This window comes from Polypterus senegalus, chromosome 10 (assembly GCF_016835505.1).
Source record: "Polypterus senegalus isolate Bchr_013 chromosome 10, ASM1683550v1, whole genome shotgun sequence".
Classification (NCBI taxonomy): domain Eukaryota; kingdom Metazoa; phylum Chordata; class Cladistia; order Polypteriformes; family Polypteridae; genus Polypterus; species Polypterus senegalus.
In genome coordinates this window covers 164,894,972-164,917,500 of record NC_053163.1, presented here as the reverse complement: position 1 = coordinate 164,917,500, position 22,529 = coordinate 164,894,972, and the positions used below count along the sequence as shown (strand labels likewise).

The 22,529-nt window shown below is 43.7% G+C and overlaps 1 protein-coding gene across 1 annotated transcript in view; it reads left to right on the top strand.

Moving 5' to 3' along the window:
• The window catches only part of faf1 (Fas (TNFRSF6) associated factor 1), a 218,093-nt gene that overhangs the window by 35,634 nt on the left and 159,930 nt on the right, over positions 1-22,529 (top strand). The window contains exons 3-6 of the mRNA XM_039767268.1: positions 13,783-13,829; positions 14,634-14,848; positions 19,852-19,943; positions 20,307-20,398. Of these exons, the coding sequence (XP_039623202.1) occupies positions 13,783-13,829; positions 14,634-14,848; positions 19,852-19,943; positions 20,307-20,398 (446 nt within the window). The remainder of the gene's footprint in view (positions 1-13,782; positions 13,830-14,633; positions 14,849-19,851; positions 19,944-20,306; positions 20,399-22,529) is intronic.

Here is a 22,529-nt window from a genome sequence, read left to right as displayed (position 1 = left end):
CAACCACCCTAATGGCTGAAAGAGAAAGAAGAGCAGCAGCATCAGCTGAGCATCAAGCAAATCACAGATGATGACAAGACAATAAAGTGCGATTGAGCCACAGACAGACACAACAAACAGTTCATGGGCATGCAGGACAAAGTCCGGGACCCACGCAGAGACGCCTCGAGGCTGAAACACACAGCGACAATCGAGAAGGTCGTCCAGTGGTCCTGACTCTCTTGACCATACGGCAGCATTGCCTTTACATACTTAGATGAATGTCTGTTTGAAGACCACTAGTCAGCAAAGTCACGTCAGCGATGTGCTCCAGGTCAAACGTTCTGCTCACTCTAGAAGAGCCACCACATTTGAACTTCTAGAAGAGCTGAAAAGAGTAACCGTTTAGAAAACAGAAGAGGCGTCAACAGCTCCCTGTCTTTAAAGCATTTTAGTTGAGGGCCGTGGGTCTGCGTCTTTCACTCATACATCCGTTTTTCGATCCATTTTTACTCTTCAGTTCCTTATTATCTAAAAGTAAAAACTTTTTTAATAAACTTGACTTCATCCTTTACATTCCGTGGGACATCACCCTGCAGGCAAGCATCTTGTGTGGTGGAGAGAAGCAAACGCAGGCGCCCCCAATGTGCCGTCCCCATGTCCCTTTTCTTTAGTGACGCTCAGGGTGTGCTGTGCCCACGGACTCCGTGTTTGTGACAATGGGTTGTTGAGGTGCAGGCGGCTGTCGTTTCTTCAGCAGGGCTTTCAGGCCGCTGCGCCCCCACATCCCGCGTCCCCCTTTTTGATGCTCTCGGAGTCCCATTAGTCACTCGAGTACGAGAAGCTGTCTGTTTCAAGGCACAAGGGTGACCTCTGCTGTTTTCAAGGGGAATCGCCTGAACTTTGTGTTTGGTTTCTCATTGCCCTCCTTTGCCTTAAATTAATATTTATAGCCCCTTCACAAAGTTTTCAGACCCCCTTTTACTTTTTTGGCACATTTTGTTTTTTGTTGCAGCCTTGTGCTGTAATCAGTCAGTCAGTCGTTGTCCAACCCGCTATATCCTAACACAGGGTCCCACCACAAACAACACTCACTACCCCAGAATGACGAAGCGAAAACAGGAGTTTAGGAATTCGAATGCAGATTTGAGTAGGGGGAGACGTTGGACTTTGACATTTGTTTTTGATCCGACTGTCTGTGTGACTCCGAGCTGTCACTGTCCCCGGCCAGCCCCTCTTTATTTGTGCACCGTCCGGTCGTCCCGGGGCTTTTCCTTTGTAACGCTCCAATGGCCGGCGTTCCTTAGAGGAAGTTGTTGTCATCAATCTGGAAGTCGCACCTTCTGGTGGACTCTAAAATCGAGAGCAGTTGGAATTTTCAGTACATTTATTCTACGGGGCTGAATGTGTGATGGTCCACACCGCTGAGCTCGTCTCCCCCGGTACAAATTGGAAATCTGTGCAAAATTCGCTGAAGACCACAGGCTACCTGTCATTGGAGAACTTCATTAGCAGGTCATAAAGAAGCTAAGGAGGCCCAAATGAAATGTTGGGGGGGCCACCAAAAAACTGAACAGAGAAAGGTGCCCCTTGGTATCTCACAGCAGAGAACAGGCGCTGCCACCCCATCTTATAAACCATCTCTGAAGGTTCAGCGGGTCAGTGTCATGGGTTCCAGTTCCAACTGTGACACCTTCTTCTGGGGACTTCCATTCTATTGTGTTGGGAGAGGGTCTGATCAAAAGGGGCGGGGCTTCTTAGGAAGATGTGGGAGTGGCTTAGGTGCCCTCATTGGGTGTCTTCTCAAAGCTGCAGAAGGAACTGACGATGATACTGTTCACACCAGCGCCCCCTCTGGGCCCAGAGTGGTATGACGATACTTGGCACAGCCTGGATGTGGATTACCAGATACGTGACCAAGTGTTCTGCCTCCTCAGGGTGGGCACAGAGTTTTAGTTAAGAAGGGGATCAGGAGATGAATGGAGGTCAGTAGAACAGCCGAGGGCTGATACTGAAAAGACAAGCAGACAAGTGACTGGACAGGGGGCAGAATTTGTAATTTGAGAACCCGATAATCACAATAAATCTTATAATCAAAGCCAAAATGAAGGACGTAAGTTGTCGATAAAGAGCGTAAATGAAGCTGAAAGCAGAAATCTGATGATGAGGTTACATGGAAATAACGTTATGTTTTTGGGTCGTATCCACAAACTTGGGGCAACCAGGAAGAGCATAACGCAAAATAGCGACGCTCCGCGGGATCCAAGATAGACAAAGACAAGTGCCGTGACCCGCAGTGGCGATGCTACAGCACCCTGTGAACACACGAAAAGCAGAACTGCAGAGGTCACGTTTAGAAACGCTTTGAGCTTGAGGCAGCGTGCGACTGCGGGAATTTAGATTTTTTTGACTTGATATACTTTGTTAATCCTTGAGGGGAAATGATCTTTTCACTTGACGATTTTGGGGGGTCGGCCATTGTACAGTAGCCCCAAGAGCAATGTTCAGGTCAAGGGCCCAACGGAGCAGTCTCTCCGAGATGCCAGCGCGTCACCCTGGCTTTTGTTGTTGCCACTTACTTTTACCCCATGATGGAGTTGCTTCACAGACAGATTTGCGCATGTTTGAGACCCCGTGACAGCGTATTGTCCTGCCGTGTCGAGTTCTCTTCGCACCGTCGTAGGAATCGTCCTGCTCGTGGGCTAAACTGAAACCTGCCCTGGGATGACAGCGAGTTTCTCCGGCTTTTGGCCTTGGACATCAGCAGTGTGAGGATTAAAGAGATGAAGACATCCTGGATCTCGGCTATCGTTACCAGGGTTTTCTTCAGTTGTGGACCTCGCCTTAAAAACTGTGAACCACCAGCACGTTGAGCCATCTTGATGAATGTGCTCCTTCTGGGTTCTCAATCGAGGCCCTGTTAGCCGTACCCTTTTTTTTTTTTGGTCATCATTCCCCTGAGCATTCTGGGATATTCTTTTTCTTATTTTAACTTGAGATACACACACACACACCCGTGTTCAGGCACCTGCCCCTTCTGGTGAGCCGTCTGCCGTATCCAGTCGCTCAAAGCTTGAAACGGCACCTTGGCAAAGAAAGTCCTCTGAAAGGAAGTGGCTGGCAGCTGCAGCTTTAGTGTCTTCTCTGCGACCAAACCAGTGTTGGCGCCTGGCAGAACGTGCGGGCGTACCCAACAATTCGGCCGTTATCTGAAACAGCAGGAGGCAGGGTGCCTGAATGGGCCTCCGTGCACAGACGTCACCAAGAACTTGGCTGCTGGCTGCTCTTCCTTCAGCCTGGAATGAAAATGAGCTGCTGGCCAGTAATGATAATTCTTTACGTTTATATACAGTCAAAGTAAAAAGTATGTGAGCCCTTTGAAATGATCTGCTTTACTGCATGAATTGGTCATAAAGAGTGATCTGAACTTCATCTGAGTCGCAGGTCCTGATCTACACAATGAGCTTACAACAATGACACACGCACAAGAAATTCTACGCTCTCATGTCTTTATTTTACAAACGCATTTAGCGTTCACAGTGGTAGTGGAAAAGTAAGTGAACCCTGGGATTTAATACCTGATTGACCCTCCTTTGGCGGGCGCCTGCTGTAACTGCAGATCAGACCTGCACATCGTGTTTTGAGCCCCTTCTTCGCTGCAGAACTGCCTTAACTCTGTGTGTGGCTCCTCTCTTCAAGTCATTCAGTAGGACTGAGATCGGGGCTCTGACTGGGCCGCTCCACAAGGCCCAGTTTGTTCTTCTGAAGCCATCGTGCTGTGGATTTGCTGCGATGTTTGGGCTCGTTGTCCTGTGGCATCAGCCAGCCTCTTCTGAGCTCAAGTTGTCGGACAGACACCCTCACGTCATCCTGGAGAATTTGCTGATAAACTGCAAGCTGTCCAGGCCCCGATGCAGCAAAGCAGGCCCAAATCCTGATGTTCTCTCCACCAGACTTGACTGTAGGGATGAGGTTTTGATGTTGATCTGCGGTGCCCTTTTTATACCCAATGAAGTTCTGCTTGTTCCTCCCAAATATATACGTCTGCTTTTGAATAAGTCCGACTTTTTATACGGCCTGTTTGGAATACGACTCGTGTGCGCGACCTCTCTCGAGACAAAGCCACGACGGCCCACGAGTGTCAGTGTGCGCTATAACTCTGTGAATTTTCATGTGATTTTGTGTTTTTTCGCGTAAATTTGAATTGATTGTTGAAAAGTATGAAGGTGGCCTGCGTATCCGGGACATGGCTGCTGCACACCGTATGCCGAGAACGACGGTATCTACGATTGTGAAAAACGTTATTAAAAAGTAAAGTGAGGTCAAGTTTTCATTTATCTCATCTAATTGCTTTTGTATTTATGTATTTTAGTATTAAACAGTGTTTAAATTATTTTATACAACCCCATCAATGTATAATATACCAATAACAATAGGATTTTTTTTTTCATGGGAACGGATTAGTCATTTTCCCTTTATTTCTTAATGGGAAAAATTTGTTTGGTATAAGTCCAAGGATCTGGAACGGATTAGGACGTATACCGAGGTACCACTGTAGTTCAATTTTGGTTTCATCACTCCACAAAACATTTTCCCAGTACCGTTGTGGAGTGTCCAAGTGCTCTTTGGCAAACTTCAGGCGTTCAGCAATGTTCCTTCGTGGTGTCCTGCAATGGACTCCTTTCTTCAATGTTTTGTGTGTAGTTGACTCGTGATCAGAGATGTCAGCCAGTTCTGATGACTTCTTCAAGTCCTTTGCTGTCACTCCAGGGTTCTTCTTGACCTCATTGCTGACTCTGCGTTGTGCTCTTGGGGTCATCTTGGCAGGACGCCCACTTACCCCAGATTGCCTCCATTTATAGACAACTTGCCTAACGGTAGAGTGACGGATATGTCAGATCTTTGAGATGACTTTGTCACCCTTTCCAGCCTCATGTAGATGAGCAATTCTCCATCGTAGCTCTTCAGACAGCTCTTTTGTGCGAGGCGTGACTCCCATCTGGATATGCTTCTTGTCAAAAGCTCCAACTCAAACTTTATGGTGTTTTTGATCAATCAAAGCCATTCTGGGCCGCACCTCTGAATTAATTTCATTAATTGGACTCCACGTGTGCTAAATTCGGACTGCAATGCGCTTTTTAAAAAGTCATTAGCTTAGGGTTCACTTACTTTATGCAACCTTCAGTTTCACAGTTTGAATGATTTATTCAATATGGTCAAGAATTCTCTGAAAATCTGTGTATCTTTAGTTCTAGGAGACGGTGTGTGTTCATTATGGTGACGGACATGAAGATGCGACCAGGTGTTATATGCGAATTAGACATAAATAGAGAGAATTCGCATACTCTTTACTTTGACTCCAAGCACGTTACATAGGGAGCGGGTCGCCACTTCAACCACCACTAATGTGCAGCACCCACCCGGATGATGCAATGGCAGCCATTTTTGCACAAGTACCTTCACCAGACATGAGCTGTTAGGTGGTGAAGTGATGAGAGAGAAGGGGATTATTAGGGGGCCTGAATGACCAGGCCGTGGTGGGCAGTTTAGCCTGGACTCTCTTTATAGATAGATAGATAGATAGATAGACGCACATACTGAGGTCTGTCTGTAAGAGAGTCCACGATCCGTGCCACCAGGTATGAATCGACTCCCATCTCTGTCAGCTTGTCCCTGAGGAGCAGAGGTTGGATGGTGTTGAAGGTGCTAGAGAAGTCCAGAAGCAGAATTCTTACAGCACCACTGCCTCGGTCCAACTGGGAGAGGGATCGGTGTAGCATGTAGATGATGGCATCCTCCGCTCCCACCTTCTCCTGGTATGGTATAAAGTGATACCTTTTATGACCACAAGGAGTCAGGACCCCGGTCTTGCGTCTCATCTGAAGGACGGTGCCATTTTTATAGCTCAGTGTCCCCGTCACTGCACTGGGGCATTCAGACCACAGAGTAAGCGCCCCCTGGTGGCCTCGCCAACACCTCTTCCAGCAGTAACCCAAGCTTTTCCTGGTTGGTCTCCCATCCAAGTACCGGCCAGGCCTGAAGGTTTTTAGAAAGTGAAGACCAGGGTCTCCAGACTGCTGGGGTCTTACTTTTCTGGCGTCTGTACAACCACGCGCAGTTAGAAAATCGAATCCCCTTTCTTTCCACCTGTCTGTCCCCAGGATTACCCCATTTTGTGTGTTTTCTCCGTTCTCGTCACGCTTAACCTTCCTCGAGAATGAGAGAAGCCTTGTGTTTTGTTGCTCTTATGAAGCATTCCCTGAATCCTCCGGAGAGTGTGTGACCCCCGCACTGGTGCCCACACTGGCCCATTTGGAATGCTTCACATTGTTTTTCTATTGAAATCACCGGAGGCTTGCTTACTTCACCACATTCCACTCCAGGGTGGCATTGCAGCCAGCTTTTTTGTATGAAGACAAACAGAATGTCTCGTGATTTGTTTGGAAGCCTTCCGCTCTTCCAGTTACAAATGGCACAGGAAAGTAAAGAAAGGAGGATACTTGGTGTTCGCTTCTTTCTGTGCGTAATGCTGGTTGGTGTCACTTACAGCACATAAAGACAGACGGGTGACACGTTGAACCAAAGTCACTCTGAGTGGAGCTTGAAGTTCGTGTATTAGTGAAAAACCAGAAATGGCTTAAGAGCACAAATTAAAGGAGGAGACGCTGACAATGGACCCGGGCCAGTAAAGGAGCAGGACAGAAATGGGCATTGCAGTGTTTTTCCTCTGCCATTGAAGTCAGTGGGTGGGCCGCCCACTAAGTCATAGGAGGCAAATCGAGTAGAATGAGCACACATGTCCAGGGACAACTTGCTAAAGTCTCGGTAGTGGATAACGCTGTTCATTTTTAAAGCAATGGCAATTATCTGTATGAATTCACCTTAAAAAATTGGTTCAGGAATGGGTTGGACTTTTGCAGAGTTTTGTTCTGATAACCCCCCGTAACTGGGAACTTTATTTAGTAACCACACTAGCAATTTATTAGCTGGTTGTCCACAAAGGCAGAGTGGTGGCTCTGAGGCTAGGGATCTGCACTGACAGTCGGAAGGTTGCCGGTTCGAATCCCGTAAACGCCAAAAGGGACTCTGCTCTGTTGGGCCCTTAACCTGCAATTGCTGAGCGCTTTGAGTAGTGAGAAAAGTGACATATAAATGCAAAGAATTTATTATTATTAAGAATTAAAACCAAGGTATCCCGAACAGAAGTTGGGGAGGTCAAGTGGACCACCAAACACCAAAAAAAACTGAATAGAAAGTTCGCTGCCACCGAACTCGGCTCCTCTCAAGGTTCAGCTCTCTGTGCCGGGGTCCCTGCGCCAGCTGAGGCACCTTCTGACCAAAAGGGGCGGGGCTTCTCAGGATGACGTGGGAGTGGCTTAGATGCCCTCATGGGGCGTCTTCTCGGCAGTGCAGAGAGGATAAGAGATGATACTCTTAGCAGCAGCGCCCCCTCAGGGTGTGGAGTGGCATTGCACACCTTTGTAGAGCCCAGAAGGTGATCCTTGGACGCCAGTGCTTGACAAGGATGACCACCGAATTTTAATTAGTAAGTGAATCAGGAGATGAGTGGAGGTCAGTAGAACTGGCAAGACAAACTTGCAGTAAACGAGTGACTGAAGCGTTACACAGAGAAGATAGCACCATGTATACCTGTACCTGGATCACGGGACATTCTGATTGCTTTTGTACAAAAAGTAGCTGCAATGCCATTGTAGGGCAGAACAAGCCATACATACAGCAGCTATGGCACCTTCTCTTCAGATGTTCAGGCCAGGCCAGTACTTGGATGGGAGACCATCTAGGAAATGCTTGAGTTGCTCGCGGAAGAGGTGTTGGTGAGACCAGCATGGGGCACTCACCCTGTGGTCTGAATGTGGATCCCAGTGTAGTGACAGGGACACCGTGCTGTAAACAGTGCCGTCCTGTGGATGACACACAAAACCGAGGTCCGGACTCTCTGCGGACATTAAAGGTCCCTGGGTATCCTTCATAAAAAGTAGGGTGTATCCCGATGTCCGGGCTTAAATTGCCCCCCCTATGGTCTAGTCATTCTGGCCCCCCAATCATCCCGTGTCTCTAATTGTCTCACCTAACAGCTGATGTGTGGCGAGCGTATCGGTGCAAAATGGCTGCCGTCACATCATCCATGTGGAAGCTACACACTAGTGGTGGCTGGAGTGGCTCCCCTCTGTCTAAGCACTTTGAGTTGGGTGAAAGGCGCTATATGAATGTAAAGAATTATTAGTATTATTAATATTACCTGTTTGAAATCCACCTTAAAAAAGGAGTTTTCAAGAATGGATTTGCTTTTGCAAAGTGAGGGAAACTTGCGATTGAAACTTCCCACAAAGTGATGAATGAATGAAATAAATACTGCGCCGAAGTGCTCACCGAAGAGAAGACAACATGAAGTAGTGGGTAAGGAATTAAGAGGATGATAGGATGCTGAATGGCCTGTTCTTGTCCAGACTGTTCTAAATGCTCTATAGCGATAAGCGAGTACCGCACACAAAAATGGGATTCTTAAATGTCACTTCTTCTCTCAGGGGAGAGCCAGTTTGGTCAACTGCATTTCACTGACCACTCTTTATTAGCAGTAATTTTAATGTAAACCAGTCAACATTCTCTCCTGAATGGCACCCATTAACAAATAACAGGAAATACATATTCATCCTTTAAATTACGAGTGTCCATAACTGATGAAATACGCACAGCACTCATCTAAAAATAACTTGACATGTGGGTGTTTAACATTCAGTCACATTTAATGTATTTATTGTTGAAAGAGTAAACGGGGCTTGTTGGATTCTCGCAGGGTTGCTGACATCGGGGTGAGTGAAACGAGTGCTGAGAAAAAATATGGCGGCCGACTCGTCTCGAATTTCAGTGCACTTATCTGTTGTACAAGACGAGACGCTCTGGCATTCTGTGCACCAGTACAGCGATGGACATTAGACACGCCTTCTATACGGTGTTTATGTTTCTATTATAAGTAATAACTGATTGTATTGTTTACCGGGGGTAAACGTAATGCTAAGGAGGGGAATTTTGGGGGATTGGAAGTGTGGCTGTGTAGTCTTAGTCGTATACACAATAAAGAGAGAGTACAGGAACGGCGGAAAAAATCAAAGCACAAGATTCTGATGAATCTTGACGTTTTAGACCTTCCCGAGTCTGAAAATACCATTTTTCAAATGAAGTCTGTCTGTCTGTCTGTCTGTGTGTAAACTGGATAACTCGAACACACTTGGACCTCGGTCAGTGACGTTTTGTACACCTGCTTTATGTCAAAAATAAGGAATCCTATCAACTTTTGGGCCACTTCCGGCAAGTAAACCATGGCTATAATTACAGACAGAGGATTCAAATTTTGTACAGATCTTTATAATGAAAAAAGCAAATCGATATGAAATTTGGAAAAGTAGTTTTTAATTTAAACAACCAACCGAATTTTTCTTATCATGGAAATATAAATGTGAACATGTTATTAAAGACTGCATTCAATATAACGGCTATTCTTTCAATAACTATTGTTCATTTTATTTTAATTTATACTCCAACAGTTTAATAATAACGTGTAAACATTGAACCTGCCATGTAAATATAAAGATTTAATAGGAACAATAAGTTGCTACGTCCCCATCGTAATCCTGGTAATACATTTTGTTTTATATATTTTTTTTAATCTCTGCCATCATTATCGTAATTAAATGTAGCTAAATGCAGTTTTACAGATAGTAATTTAGTGCAACAAATATTATATAATAATAACACTTTTTCAATGTTTTTAGGTAACTGTTTTTATTTTGCATGTAATCGAGGTAATGCATATGTAATCAGGCAAAAACTCCACCACCGCTTTTGAACGGTGAAAATATCATCCATTTCTCTCTCTCATATATATATAAACTAGCAAAATACCCGCGCTTCGCAGCGGAGAAGTAGTGTGTTAAAGAAGCAATGAAAAAGAAAAGGAAACATTTTGAAAATAACGTAACATGATTGTCAATGTTATTGTTTTGTCACTGTTGTGAGTGATGAGTGTTGCTGTCATATATATATATATTTACACACACACACATATATAAACATATATATACATATACATACATATATACACACACAGCTATTTCGTATCAGTGCAATACGCTGTTTGTTAAAACGGATGACTCCCGCTCTTACGCAAGTCTGCGTGGATATTATGAACTATCGTATTTGTTCAAGTTCTATTTAAATTTTAAATAGAAGGAATTTTTATTTAGTCGACAGAAATATCTTTGGTAGGAATGGTAAAAACAGACAGGAATATTATTCCTGAATAAATCAACTCAAACCTTAAACAACTTATAATATTTTGCTCTCCATAAAAATATATCCTGTCAAAATGATACAAATTCAAATATGAACATGCTGCATAACAAAACCTGGAAATATAAATCAAATGTGTTCCTTTCAGCAATAACAAATCAAATCATTCAGTTGTCTTTGCTCAGATGTCATTTTAGAGCTGGACGCCTGGCATCTTTTTTTGGCCACAGGTTCGTTTCTGTTTGCTGTGAGGTTCTGTGTTGTGGAGATTCTCAGGATGGATTGCAGGTGCTCATCAGTGAGGCGACTCCTGTGTGCTGTTTTGTTAGTCTTTATCACTGAGAAGAGCTTCTCACACAGATATGTGCTACCAAACATGCACAAGGTTCGAGCCGCATGTAGACGAACTTTTTGTTCTTCAAAGTCACCAAAGCGCCGTGCAAACTCAGTGCGCTCAGTTTATCAGCAAAGTGCGTATTTGGGAACACCGTAGTGACGACTTGGTTTAACATTACTTGGCAACAGGGAAAGTGGGGCAAATTGCACTGGTGCATTTGTGTCTCCCATAAAAGCAGCTTCACTTGAAATCACTTTGTGATTGTGCACGGGTAAAAATGTCCGCTGAAGTGTCAGATTCTTATTTAATTATGCTGCTTTCTGTATCTTCTGCATTGCATTCAGGTTAACCTGATGTTTTGTCTCATAGTGCCGTCTTAGATTAAATTCTGTAATTACAGCCACATTAGCTCCACAAATGAGACACACGGGTTCAGTAAACATATACTCAGCCTCCCATCGGTTTTTAAAGGCTCTATTTTCAGAATCAACTTTTCTCTTCAGCATCGTGTGAGCTAGCTTCACAATAACTTGCAGCATCATAAGGTAGACTTGATTAACGCGTAAGTGTTGGCAAGGCAGCTGAAGCGCTGCATTATGGGATCTGTAGTTTATTGTGTTACCAGCGCTTCATATACCCGGCTTTAATAACAATAATACAGTATATAAAATGATCTCGGGCCGGATATAATTACACGGGGCGGATGTGGCCCGCCCTTGAGTTTGACACATATGGACTAAATAGAACTTGAAAAGATATATTTTTTCAAATGTGATCGCGCAATTCAGATAGAGTTGACGCGCACTACAGCCTGCATGATCAATAAGTCATCCTCCCTCGCTCTTACTTTTTACCGCTCATCTAATGAATACACTGAGTATGGCTTTACCAAAACAATCATTGATGGCGAATAAAGTATCCATTATTCGAGTATGTAGATCGGGTTATATATATATACATATATATATATATATATACCCGTATCGCAGTGGAGAAGTAGTGTGTTAAAAAGCTAGAAAAGAAAAGGGAACATTTTAAAAATAACGTAACATGACTGTCAATATACAGTATTTGTTTTGTGAGTGTTACTGAGTGTTGCTGTCATCAAGGATTTGATTATCATTATTTCTTTCAATCAGGTTCGTATTTGTAGGATGTGTTGTGTTCAAGTTACATTCCGTGTTTGTCAATCGTTGTAAAGATGACAGGTTTCATTCATCGATTCGTTTCTTACTGCATCAATAAACAGCTCGTCTTCTTCTTTATCTGAGACCTGACACACTGCATGCACGGGTTTTTTACACTGTCTTCCTTTAGCGGACATTGACTTTTTCCAACGTGTGCTTTGTTTCCGCAGTAGCTGGATTTATGAATATGCTTGTATGTATGAGACGCTTCATATTTTTGCTGCCTTTTCAATTGTGTAATTCGGTTTTGTTCACGCTCTTTGGAACTGTTGCTTTTATCTGTGCACTGCGCCAGTTCACGTGAGCCACTCGGTGTACATGCATCGAAGGTTCCCAGCTGTGCTGGTGCCATCTCGTGCTATGTCCATGGCTGTATTTAATGTTACCTTAGTCCTGGCACTTAAAACTTTCTCTGGCAGTTTCGCTGAGTTTGTGTCAAACACCACCCTGACCATCTCATCTTCCTCTCCATAAGCACAGTCCTTCACCCGTGAATATTTAGTGGAAGTTTGCTATTGGATTGCCGCTGACGGACGGCCTTATATGGGCAGGCACTAAATTACAAACGCCAGCGGCAGCCTGTCTATGAACTTAATTTAAAGTGTAGGTTTACATCGTGCTTTGTTTCCGAAGTAGCAGAACTCATGAATATGGTTGTATATGTCACTCGCTCGCTTCTTATTGTTTTGCTGCCTTCTCAATTATATAATGCATGTTTTCTTCAGCGCTTTTGAGGTCTTCCTGGTTTTCTATGTACTGCGTGATTACGTGGGAGGCGTGATGATGTCACACGAAACTCCACCCCCACGGCGTTGAAGCTCATCTCCATTACAGTAAATGGAGAAAAACAGCTTCCAGTTATGACCATTACGCGTAGAATTTCGATATAAAACCTGCCCAACTTTTGTAAGGAAGCTGTAAGGAATGAACCTGCCAAATTTCAGCCTTCCACCCACACGGGAAGTTGGAGAATTAGTGATGAGTCAGTGAGTGAGGGATTTGCCTTTTATTAGTATAGATATATAATTCCAACGTCTCTTTTCTCTCCAGCCGTCTGGAGTTTTTTTTGTTTTTTCTGTCCCCCCTGGCCATTGAACTTTACTCTTATTTAATTTTAATTAATGTTGACTTATTTTGTTTTCTTATTGTGTCTTTTATTTTTCTATTCTTTATTATATAAAGCACTTTGAGCTACTGTTTATATGAAAATGTGCTCTAGAAATAAATGTTGTCTGTCTGTCCGACTGTGTATCTGTCCGATTTTCACGAGAGAACTACTTAACGGATTTAGATTGGGTTTTTTTTCTATAATTTGGTTGAACGTTCCGGGTGATTTTGCGACTCTCAAGTATTATAGTTCACTTGTGGTGCCGATTTATTTGCGCGAATCCAAGAGAGACTCATTGGGTCGAGGGGAGAGGAGCAGGGTCCTCCTCACTCACACGCCAGCCTAGGGACATATCTTATATCTGCTTAGCTAGCGAATGAGATAACTACTTAATGGATTTAGATCGGGCTTTTTTCTAGAATTTTCTTGAACATTCCGGTTCATTTTGCAACTTTTCTCATCTCGCTATCAAAGTTTGCTTGCAGGAACGAGATATTTGCGCTAATCCAAGACACAGACTGCGGGCTGAGGGGAGGAGAGAGCGTGACGTCAGGAGTGGGCGGGGCCTCCTCACTGCCCTGTTTCACTTCTACGTGGGCGGAGCCACGGGAGGCGGCTAGTTTTAATGTACAGTTTGATTATAAACAGAGATAAATGATTGTGTATCGATATTATCAATTATGAGGAATAAAGAGATATGATATTTTGAGAAATATCGCGCAACTGCAAGTGCTTCTGATGACCTTTTCCTCCATCTCAGTTTACGAGGGGAGCGCACTCTCGATTTTTTTCTAATGGAAGTGCTCTTCATTTCCTGATATTTTCCTTATCTAAAAATCCTCCTTTTGTGTTTCTGTTGACAGGCTGCTATTAATGGAGTGATCCCTCAAGAGAACGGCATTTTACAAAGGTGAGTGTGTGTGTGTCTGTTTGGGTTTTAATAATTTGGGGTGCCCACATACAGGTCTCCTTCTCCCTCCACCTGATAAGCTCTTTGTCCTTACCATTGGCTCCTCTTCCTCCATTAAAGAGGCGAGCAGGCGCAGACGTACGTGTAAATCATTTGTTCTGACGACTGGCTGTTCAGAGTCCATCTTTTGAATGCTGTGAGCTTATTCAGTAACTGCCATTTTGGATTATGCAGAATTAGTGATTTTTATTTTATTTTTTCACGAGTACATTTTGGTACTTTTTATTGTTCAAGTTGGATGACCACGCATGTCCATTGTATCAGAACGTTTTCTCCGTGAAGACATGTGATTTCATGTATCGGTTTTTCTTGCTCATCACACAAGCAATGCAGGGTAACTGATTTCTTGTGAAGTGTTTCTTCAACATCATAGCACTTTATTTGTTGGGCCAGAAAGCGGTATAAATGAGGAGTTGGCTGCTAGTGGTGGGTGGCATGTGGGGAGAGAAGAAACTGCATGAACCAAATAACAGAAGACAGTAGAGGTGCGAACAACAAAATTCCCCACTAAGCACCCCTTCCAGAAACACGTCTCCATTTTCTCGGAGGTGTGACCCCCAAGTCCACATTTCACATCCTCATCCAGGGGGTCCTTTTGGTCACTCTGCCCTTCCCTTTCTAGTAATGATAGCTGTGTAGCTCGTTCATGCCATAATGGCGTGTATTGATGATGTTGTGAGTCAAATTCCCAGTTTCCCTTGTACCAGTGTTTATCCCTAGAATTGTGTCTGCCTTGCATTGCAGTGGCTTCCCAGCGGAGACTTCCCAGGGGACAACCTACAGCCCTAACAACCAGCCTGTGGCCATCCCATCCTCGTCCCCACCAGCCTCCTCTTCAGCCTTCTGCCCAGTGGTGCCAACAAGACAGATTCTGGAGCGGCAGCCACGCATGCTCAACTTCCGTGTGGACTACCGGGACCGCAGTGTGGATGTCGTGCTCGAGGATTCAAGTTCTGTGGGTAAGAAGCCCCTAAAGGTTTAAGAAAAGGTTGCAAAGCCCCGGGGCCCTGTACTGCCCGACCATACTAATGACAGTTGTGAAGTATCAAGCAGTGCCGCCATGCTCCAAGTCAATCATTCATTCATCCTTTAGTCCAGCCGGTGTTGTGCGTGAACTCGTTCAAAAGGGCGCTTTCATTGACCAAGCTCATTTTTTAAGAACGGTGGACTTAACATAATCTCTCTATTATAAAAAAAAATACTGGGAGAGAAAGATGGGAGATGAGACGTGATCTTCACGTGAAGATCATGGAAGACACTTAAAAGACCCGCGAGACGAAAGAGACTGGCCACGGAGCGTCTCGTGGGGACCTCAAACATGAGACTTTGTGCCAAGAGTTTGAGTCAGGACCATCTCGTGATGACGTAGTACATGAGTTTCTTGCAAGAGACGCCCTACTTACAAATAAATAAGAGCACGGGCAGCAACACATTCGGTCGTGTGAGTGTACGGATTTGAGCAGACACAGATCCAGGGCTCTCAGCGCATGTAAAAGCGCATAAGGACAATACGTTATAAGTGAAACGTAGACGACTAAGTGGAGAAGAAAACAGACTCAAAAGCGTTGGAGAGACAAAAAAGAAAAAGAATAATCTAAGTGCAAATTCAGAAAATAAGGAAAGTAATAATCGGCCCGGAACAAGTGGAATTGAAAAAGAAAAAAAGCAGGTTCAGAATTAAAAGACAAAGTAGAACTTCATAAAGACGTTCAGAAACGTTGGCGCTATACACATGCAGAGCAGGTAAGAGATTATGAAAGCAGTGGAATTTGAAAGGCTCAAAAAAAATTTGCTGCGATACACATGCGGAGAAGGTTAAAGAATATGAAAGCAGGAAAATTAGAAAGTATCAAAAAAAAAAGAAAGTAAAGATCACAGGAGCGCAAACAAACGGAAATTATTACTCGGATAAAATGGAAAATAATCACCACAGACCAGGTGTCATATAAAAAAAAAAAAAGCAGGACAAAGTGAGGTCAGAAATAAAAGACAAAGAGTAGAAAACAAAGTAAAACTTCATAAAGAGGTTGAAAAACAAGGGGGGCAAACACACGCAGAGCAGGTTAGAGAAAATGAAGACTGGGATTCAAAAGACTCCAAAAAAAACGTAGGGGACAAACACACGCAGTGGAAGATACAGAATATGAAAGCAGAAAAAAATGAAAGTAAAGATCACATTAGCGCAAAAAAATATGAAATTATTACTCAGAGAAATAACGAAAAGGTGAATAGAGATTGAATATATGGACACAGGTGATATGTCAGAAATATTGTAAGGCTGTGAAGTTTAAATCCGAGAATTTCAAAAGCACATGCATTTATTGGTTACTGTGGAAAAAAAATGATGAACTGCTGATGATGATGAAGATGAAGATCGTGTTGTCTGTGCTGAAATTCCAAACAGAGACACCTGTCCTGAATTAGGGTACAAAGTCATGAAACACGTCTCACTGACCTCATTTAAAAGATTCAGCATATTGGGACTCACAAGATTACAAATATTGTTTTTAACGAAGTTCTGAAATAAAAGTGAAACTAATGAAATGGCAAAGATTCAAAGAAAAAAAAAAATCTTAAAAGTGTGTATCCGGAAAACCAAACACGGGGGTTGACGAGCGAAGCCCCCTAATGTATTTTTAAGTGAGGAACTTGAACGTGAGCCAGTTCAGTTTTAGGCGACATTCTGGATCTGGTTTCGGTCCAGATTAAACATTTTGCCTTACCCCGTAATGTAGGGGTGGAGCCGAATCTGAATACGGTATTCGGATGAGTACGAATATTTATTTCGTACAAATGTTTTGTCATTTATTTGTATTTGGGAGAAAAATATCATCAAATCAAATCGGCGCTGTCTGTGTCTGCCTGCTTGTGCTTAAGCAGCACCCTGGTGGACACAAGCAGGTGGTGAACCTCCACTTTCGCTTTTAGGAGAATGTTGTACTTCGTGAGGCCACTTTATATTTTTCCCCGTTGGACATACAATTTGTGACGCGAATATCGACTGGCAGCGTAATCGGTGAGTTCACCTACACGCGAGTTCAACTGTCACCATTTGTGTCAGACGGTTGGAAATCGAGCGGCCATTTATATGTCTACTTGCATCTATTTAATTTCTCTTTTGACCAGGAGGATATTAGCATACTGTGGTGTGAAAAACTATTTGCCCCCTTCCTGATTTCTTATTCTTTTGCATGTTTGTCACACAAAATGTTTCTGATCATCAAACACATTTAACCATTAGTCAAATATAACACAAGTAAACACAAAATGCAGTTTTTAAATGATGGTTTTTATTATTTATTGAGAAAAACAAATCCAACCCTACACAGCCCTGTGTGAAAAAGTAATTGCCCCCTTGTTCAAAAATCACCTAACTGTGGTGTATCACACCTGAGTTCAATTTCCTGATTACTGCCACACCTGTTTCAATCAAGAAATCCCTTCAATAGGAGCTGCCTGACACAGAGAAGTCGACCAAAAGCACCTCAAAAGCTAGACATCATGCCAAGATCCAAAGAAATTCAGGAACAAATGAGAACAGAAGTCATTGAGATCTATCAGTCTGGTAAAGGTTATAAAGCCATTTCTAAAGCTTTGGGACTCCAGCGAACCACAGTGAGAGCCATTATCCACAAATGGCAAAAACATGGAACAGTGGTGAACCTTCCCAGGAGTGGCCGGCCGACTAAAATGACCCCGAGAGCGCAGAGACGACTCATCCGAGAGGTCACAAAAGACCCCAGGACAACGTCTAAAGAACTGCAGGCCTCACTTGCCTCAATTAAGGTCAGTGTTCACGACTCCACCATAAGAAAGAGACTGGGCAAAAACGGCCTGCGTGGCAGATTTCCAAGACGCAAACCACAGTTAAGCAAAAAGAACATTAGGGCTCGTCTCAATTTTGCTAAGAAACATCTCAGTGATTGCCAAGACTTTTGGAAAATACCTTGTGGACTGATGAGACAAAAGTTGAACTTTATGGAAGGCAAATGTCCCGTTACATCTGGCGTAAAAGGAACACAGCATTTCAGAAAAAGAACATCATACCAACAGTAAAATATGGTGGTGGTAGTGTGATGGTCTGGGGTTGTTTTGCTGCTTCAGGACCTGGAAGGCTTGCTGTGATAGATGGAACCATGAATTCTACTGTCTACCAAAAATCCTGAAGGAGAATGTCCGGCCATCTGTTCGTCAACTCAAGCTGAAGCGATCTTGGGTGCTGCAACAGGACAATGACCTAAAACACACCAGCAAATCCACCTCTGAATGGCTGAAGAAAAACAAAATGAAGACTTTGGAGTGGCCTAGTCAAAGTCCTGACCTGAATCCAATTGAGATGCTATGGCATGACCTTAAAAAGGCGGTTCATGCTAGAAAACCCTCAAATAAAGCTGAATTACAACAATTCTGCAAAGATGAGTGGGCCAAAATTCCTCCAGAGCGCTGTCAGAGACTCATTGCAAGTTATCGCAAACGCTTGATTGCAGTTATTGCTGCTAAGGGTGGCCCAACCAGTTATTAGGTTCAGGGGGCAATTACTTTTTCACACAGGGCCATGTAGGTTTGGATTTGTTTTTCTCCCTAAATAATAAAAACCATCATTTAAAAACTGCATTTTGTGTTTACTTGTGTTATATTTGACTAATGGTTAAATGTGTTTGATGATCAGAAACATTTTGTGTGACAAACATGCAAAAGAATAAGAAATCAGGAAGGGGGCAAATAGTTTTTCACACCACTGTATATGGTTATACATGTTTGTTGCTGGGTATAATTCAATAAAGTGTATTTAAATAAAAAAGTCTTCATAATTATTTTATTCAAAACCACTGTATTAGCCTAATGTAAGGCATGCAAAATTGAAGAAAGTAAATTCAGGGGTCATTTATTCTCACTCCTTAAAAAATACAAAATGAACTGACTGTGAGCTAGTTCAGAATTGAAATGGTGAACTACAAACGTGAGCTTATTCCTTTTAATCTGTGTGACCTGAACCGTGAGCAAGTTCTTGTGGGGTGTGAACTTGAACAACGCTGAGTCCAGCTATCCTGGGAGCCCCCTAACAGGGCAACAGGACCACCAGAGGGCAACTTCACAGAGGGGAAAGTCAACAGGGGCGCATTGAGACTTCACAAAGACAATGGCCAGGTAGGAGCTGTAAGGCCGCAATGCTGACCACTGCACCCAAAAGAACAATATGTTGTTGTTTGATTCCATTTTGTTTTTGCTGGACCCCCTACTAATTTTGTAAAAGTTTTCAAGTCACCTGAATCCTCAACAAATGTCTGGTCCTACAATTCACCCTTTAGCCACGTTTCTTTGGGAGTAACCAACTTGCTGTGGACATTTGATCAGAAACTAGCCATCCCCCGTGTCTCTGCCCGCATGGTAGTGAAACAGGACAGTGAGGAGGGCCCCACCCGGCCCCCCACTCCTGACGTCACGCTTCCACCCTCCCCTCTGCCTGCAGCCTCTCTCTTGGATTAGCGCCAATATAACGGTCCTGCAAGTGAACTATGATTCTTAGGGCGAAGAGGGAAGTTGGTTCAAAATCAACCGGAATATTCAAGCAAATTCTAGAAAACAACCCGATCTAAGTCCATGACGTAGTCCTCTCTTGAAAAGCAGACAGACAGACGTTGGATTTTACATATATAGAGATGTCGACCTCTGACGCCAGATACATGTAGTGCTATCAGAGAGGCTTAATGTGCCAGCTGTACCTAGCGTGGTAGAAGAACTTCTCCACCTCCATCTAAAGTAGATCTGTTGGCCAGTCCTGCTTCTAGAAGAGCACTGCTTTCACTTCAAAGTGGACTCGGGCCTAGCAAATATCAGACATGTTGGACACAGTTGTCTTTACGCATATTATTTTTTATTCCAGATGACACATCCGGCTGATTACGCCACAATACCTGAATACACTCCTCGCCCTCATAAGATCTCTGCTTTCCCCTTTCAGGTGAAATGAAGCAAATCCTTGAAATGGAGCTCCAGATCCCAGCCTCCAAAATGCAACTGAAGGGCTGGAAAACTGGGGACGTCACAGACATTGTGAGTTGTCATGTCTTTTCTCTGTCGCTCTCTCATGTATTGTGCCTTTTATTGCACAAGTGGGTCTAAGCGGGGTCTCGCTTGGATCAGATATTAGGACAGCTTAGCTATTAGCTTGATGGACTGAGTGGTCTCCTCTCAGTTGTCACAGTTCTTAGGTTCTAAGCCCAAAATGGTTTAAGTTCATTTGGTAGGTAGTAGGGAGAAGGGAATTCAGTAGAACCCACCACCCCCTAATTCAATGTGTTAGTGTAAAGGACGAATGTCTTGTGGGCAACACCAGCCACGAAGTGAGAGAAGGTGAGAGTTAAGATGGCGGCTGCTTGTACCAGTGGTTCATTTAGTTTGTTTTTTCTCTTCCAGACTGTTCTCCGAAGTCTGCACTTACCAAGGAATAACAGCCTTTATGTGTTGACACCAGACATAACGCCAACTGCGATGACCAGCCAGGCCAGGTAGTGTCACGGCTTTGTATTCTGAGGGTTGGGAGACATGGGACAGGTGACAAAGGAAACATGAGACCTTACCTGCATTGAGGAGTAGGGGCAATAAAGTGTCAAATAGATTTCAGGACTTCTGCTGCCATGCCTCTTTGGACCTTTGCTCTCTTTTTCAGTGGTACACTGAACTGTACTGTCACCCCATCAGCATGCCCCCCCTAACATGGCCTCACCCCCTCTCAGTCTTGATTTACCAGACGAGGTCAGAAACATTCTGCATATCTCGGTCTCACCTGAAACTTACAAAGATTGGCCACCTTGACCGTGCCGAATGGTTTAGATAGATAGACAGATAGATAGATGCTTTATTAATCCCAAGGGGACATTCACATAATCCAGCAGCAGTATACTGATACAAAAAACAATATTAAATTAAATAGTAATAGAAATGCATGTAAACGTAGACAATAACTTTGTGTAATGTTATCATTTACTCCCATATTAGATCTTCATTATTCTCGGCTATTAGATCTTTTCCAGTCCATAGTGGTGGGATACGTGTCACCTTCCAAGCACACTGGCCACTCTTCTGTTTGTTTTTTTTGTACCGAGTATAAGAAGGATGTTCTTTTCACCGTCTTTCTGTCCCAGTTCTATGAATGAATGGGGCCACTTTCTGGGGGTATTCGGTCTTGCCGTTGAGCCCACCAGGTCGCACCTTTTGCGGATGCTATAGGGTGTAAATTGTGGTCTGACTTCACATTCATGAATGAGCTTCTTTTGGTTTGGGGGCACCTGGCTATATTTCTTCATAAGTTTGTCCTTCTCATCCCTTGCCATTTTCCTGTTAACAAGAAATAATTGAGCAGTCGGTGGGTATTTGTGTTCTCGTGTTTTTATGCATTGCTGTTCAGCTCACACCATTTAGCTCCATTGTTGGACCTCCTCGCATTGCCTCCGCGCCTGTTTAATAGAAGGAGGCTCAATTGCCACTAGATGGCATCATAATGCAGGCAGCAACCAGCTGCTTTGTCCTCTGAGGTTGCTAAGGAGGCGACATGGCAGGTTTGCGGAGAAGATGCAACTAAAGTGTCGGCACTGCTGATATTCATTTAGCCAACTTAGGGGAAAAAAATGTAGTTTGCCTGTTTAGGGGTGATGGGACTTTGGAAGTGCCACTCAGTTTTAGAGAAATATACATTTTCGCAATACAGAAAAGATACTCCATTTCCCCCCAGAGTGTGGGATGGTAGTGAGGGGGAGGTCATACAGTTATTTTTATTTTTATTTTTATTTTTTTTGCCTGTTCCAGGTCCCAAACCACGGTGGGCCTCCAAAGCTGATACATTAAAAGCACGGCAGGAGTGACAACCGCTACCGAGGGCAGAGAATCGAGCGCAGCCAATGCACTTGCGGCCCAGCAGGCGTCTGATCACTCATTGGCGCGTAATTAGTTGTAGCAGCTGAGCGCAGCCCCCGGTGAATTCTGGGAGTCCATTGAACAGAGCTGACCCGTGTGGCTCAGGATCACTTCACTCTGATGTGGCACGCCATTCCACCTGGTCCCATGTCACTTTGTTTTGAGATGGCACTCTATGACGTGAGATATTTTTCCTAACATTAGTTTATGATCCTCCATGATGTTTGCTTTATACTCCCTTTTCTATTTTTTAATTAAAAGTCCCACTGGCTCTGGTGGAAGGCCTTCATTGCACATCCTAAGGTCAATGCCGTGGTCTTGGATTGCTTAGGAAGAGGGGCATATGCAGCCTTGAGGGTGTTGACTCATGGCACACATTTATGAAAGCTGATTATCCGGGCATTTGAGATATGCAGAGTTATCACTGCCTTGTAATGGGGCTGTCTGTTGAAAGGGAAAGGCGCTATATAAACTCCTGTCAGAGGGGTGGCACCCCCAGTTTAGTTCACATTAAACATGGGGGTCTAGCACATTTCATATCCAGCGGTCACACTTAAGCTTTGTGTTTTACTGCGGCATGACCTCATTTTTGGTAGAGGCGAGTCTCATCTCTTTTTGCTTAACTCTTTTCGCTCATTTTAACTTATTTTTTGCTCCGGTGGGCTAGTTTTGGTAATTTGATTAAAATTCTGGCGAGTGAGTTCATTCACTTTGATATAACATGGC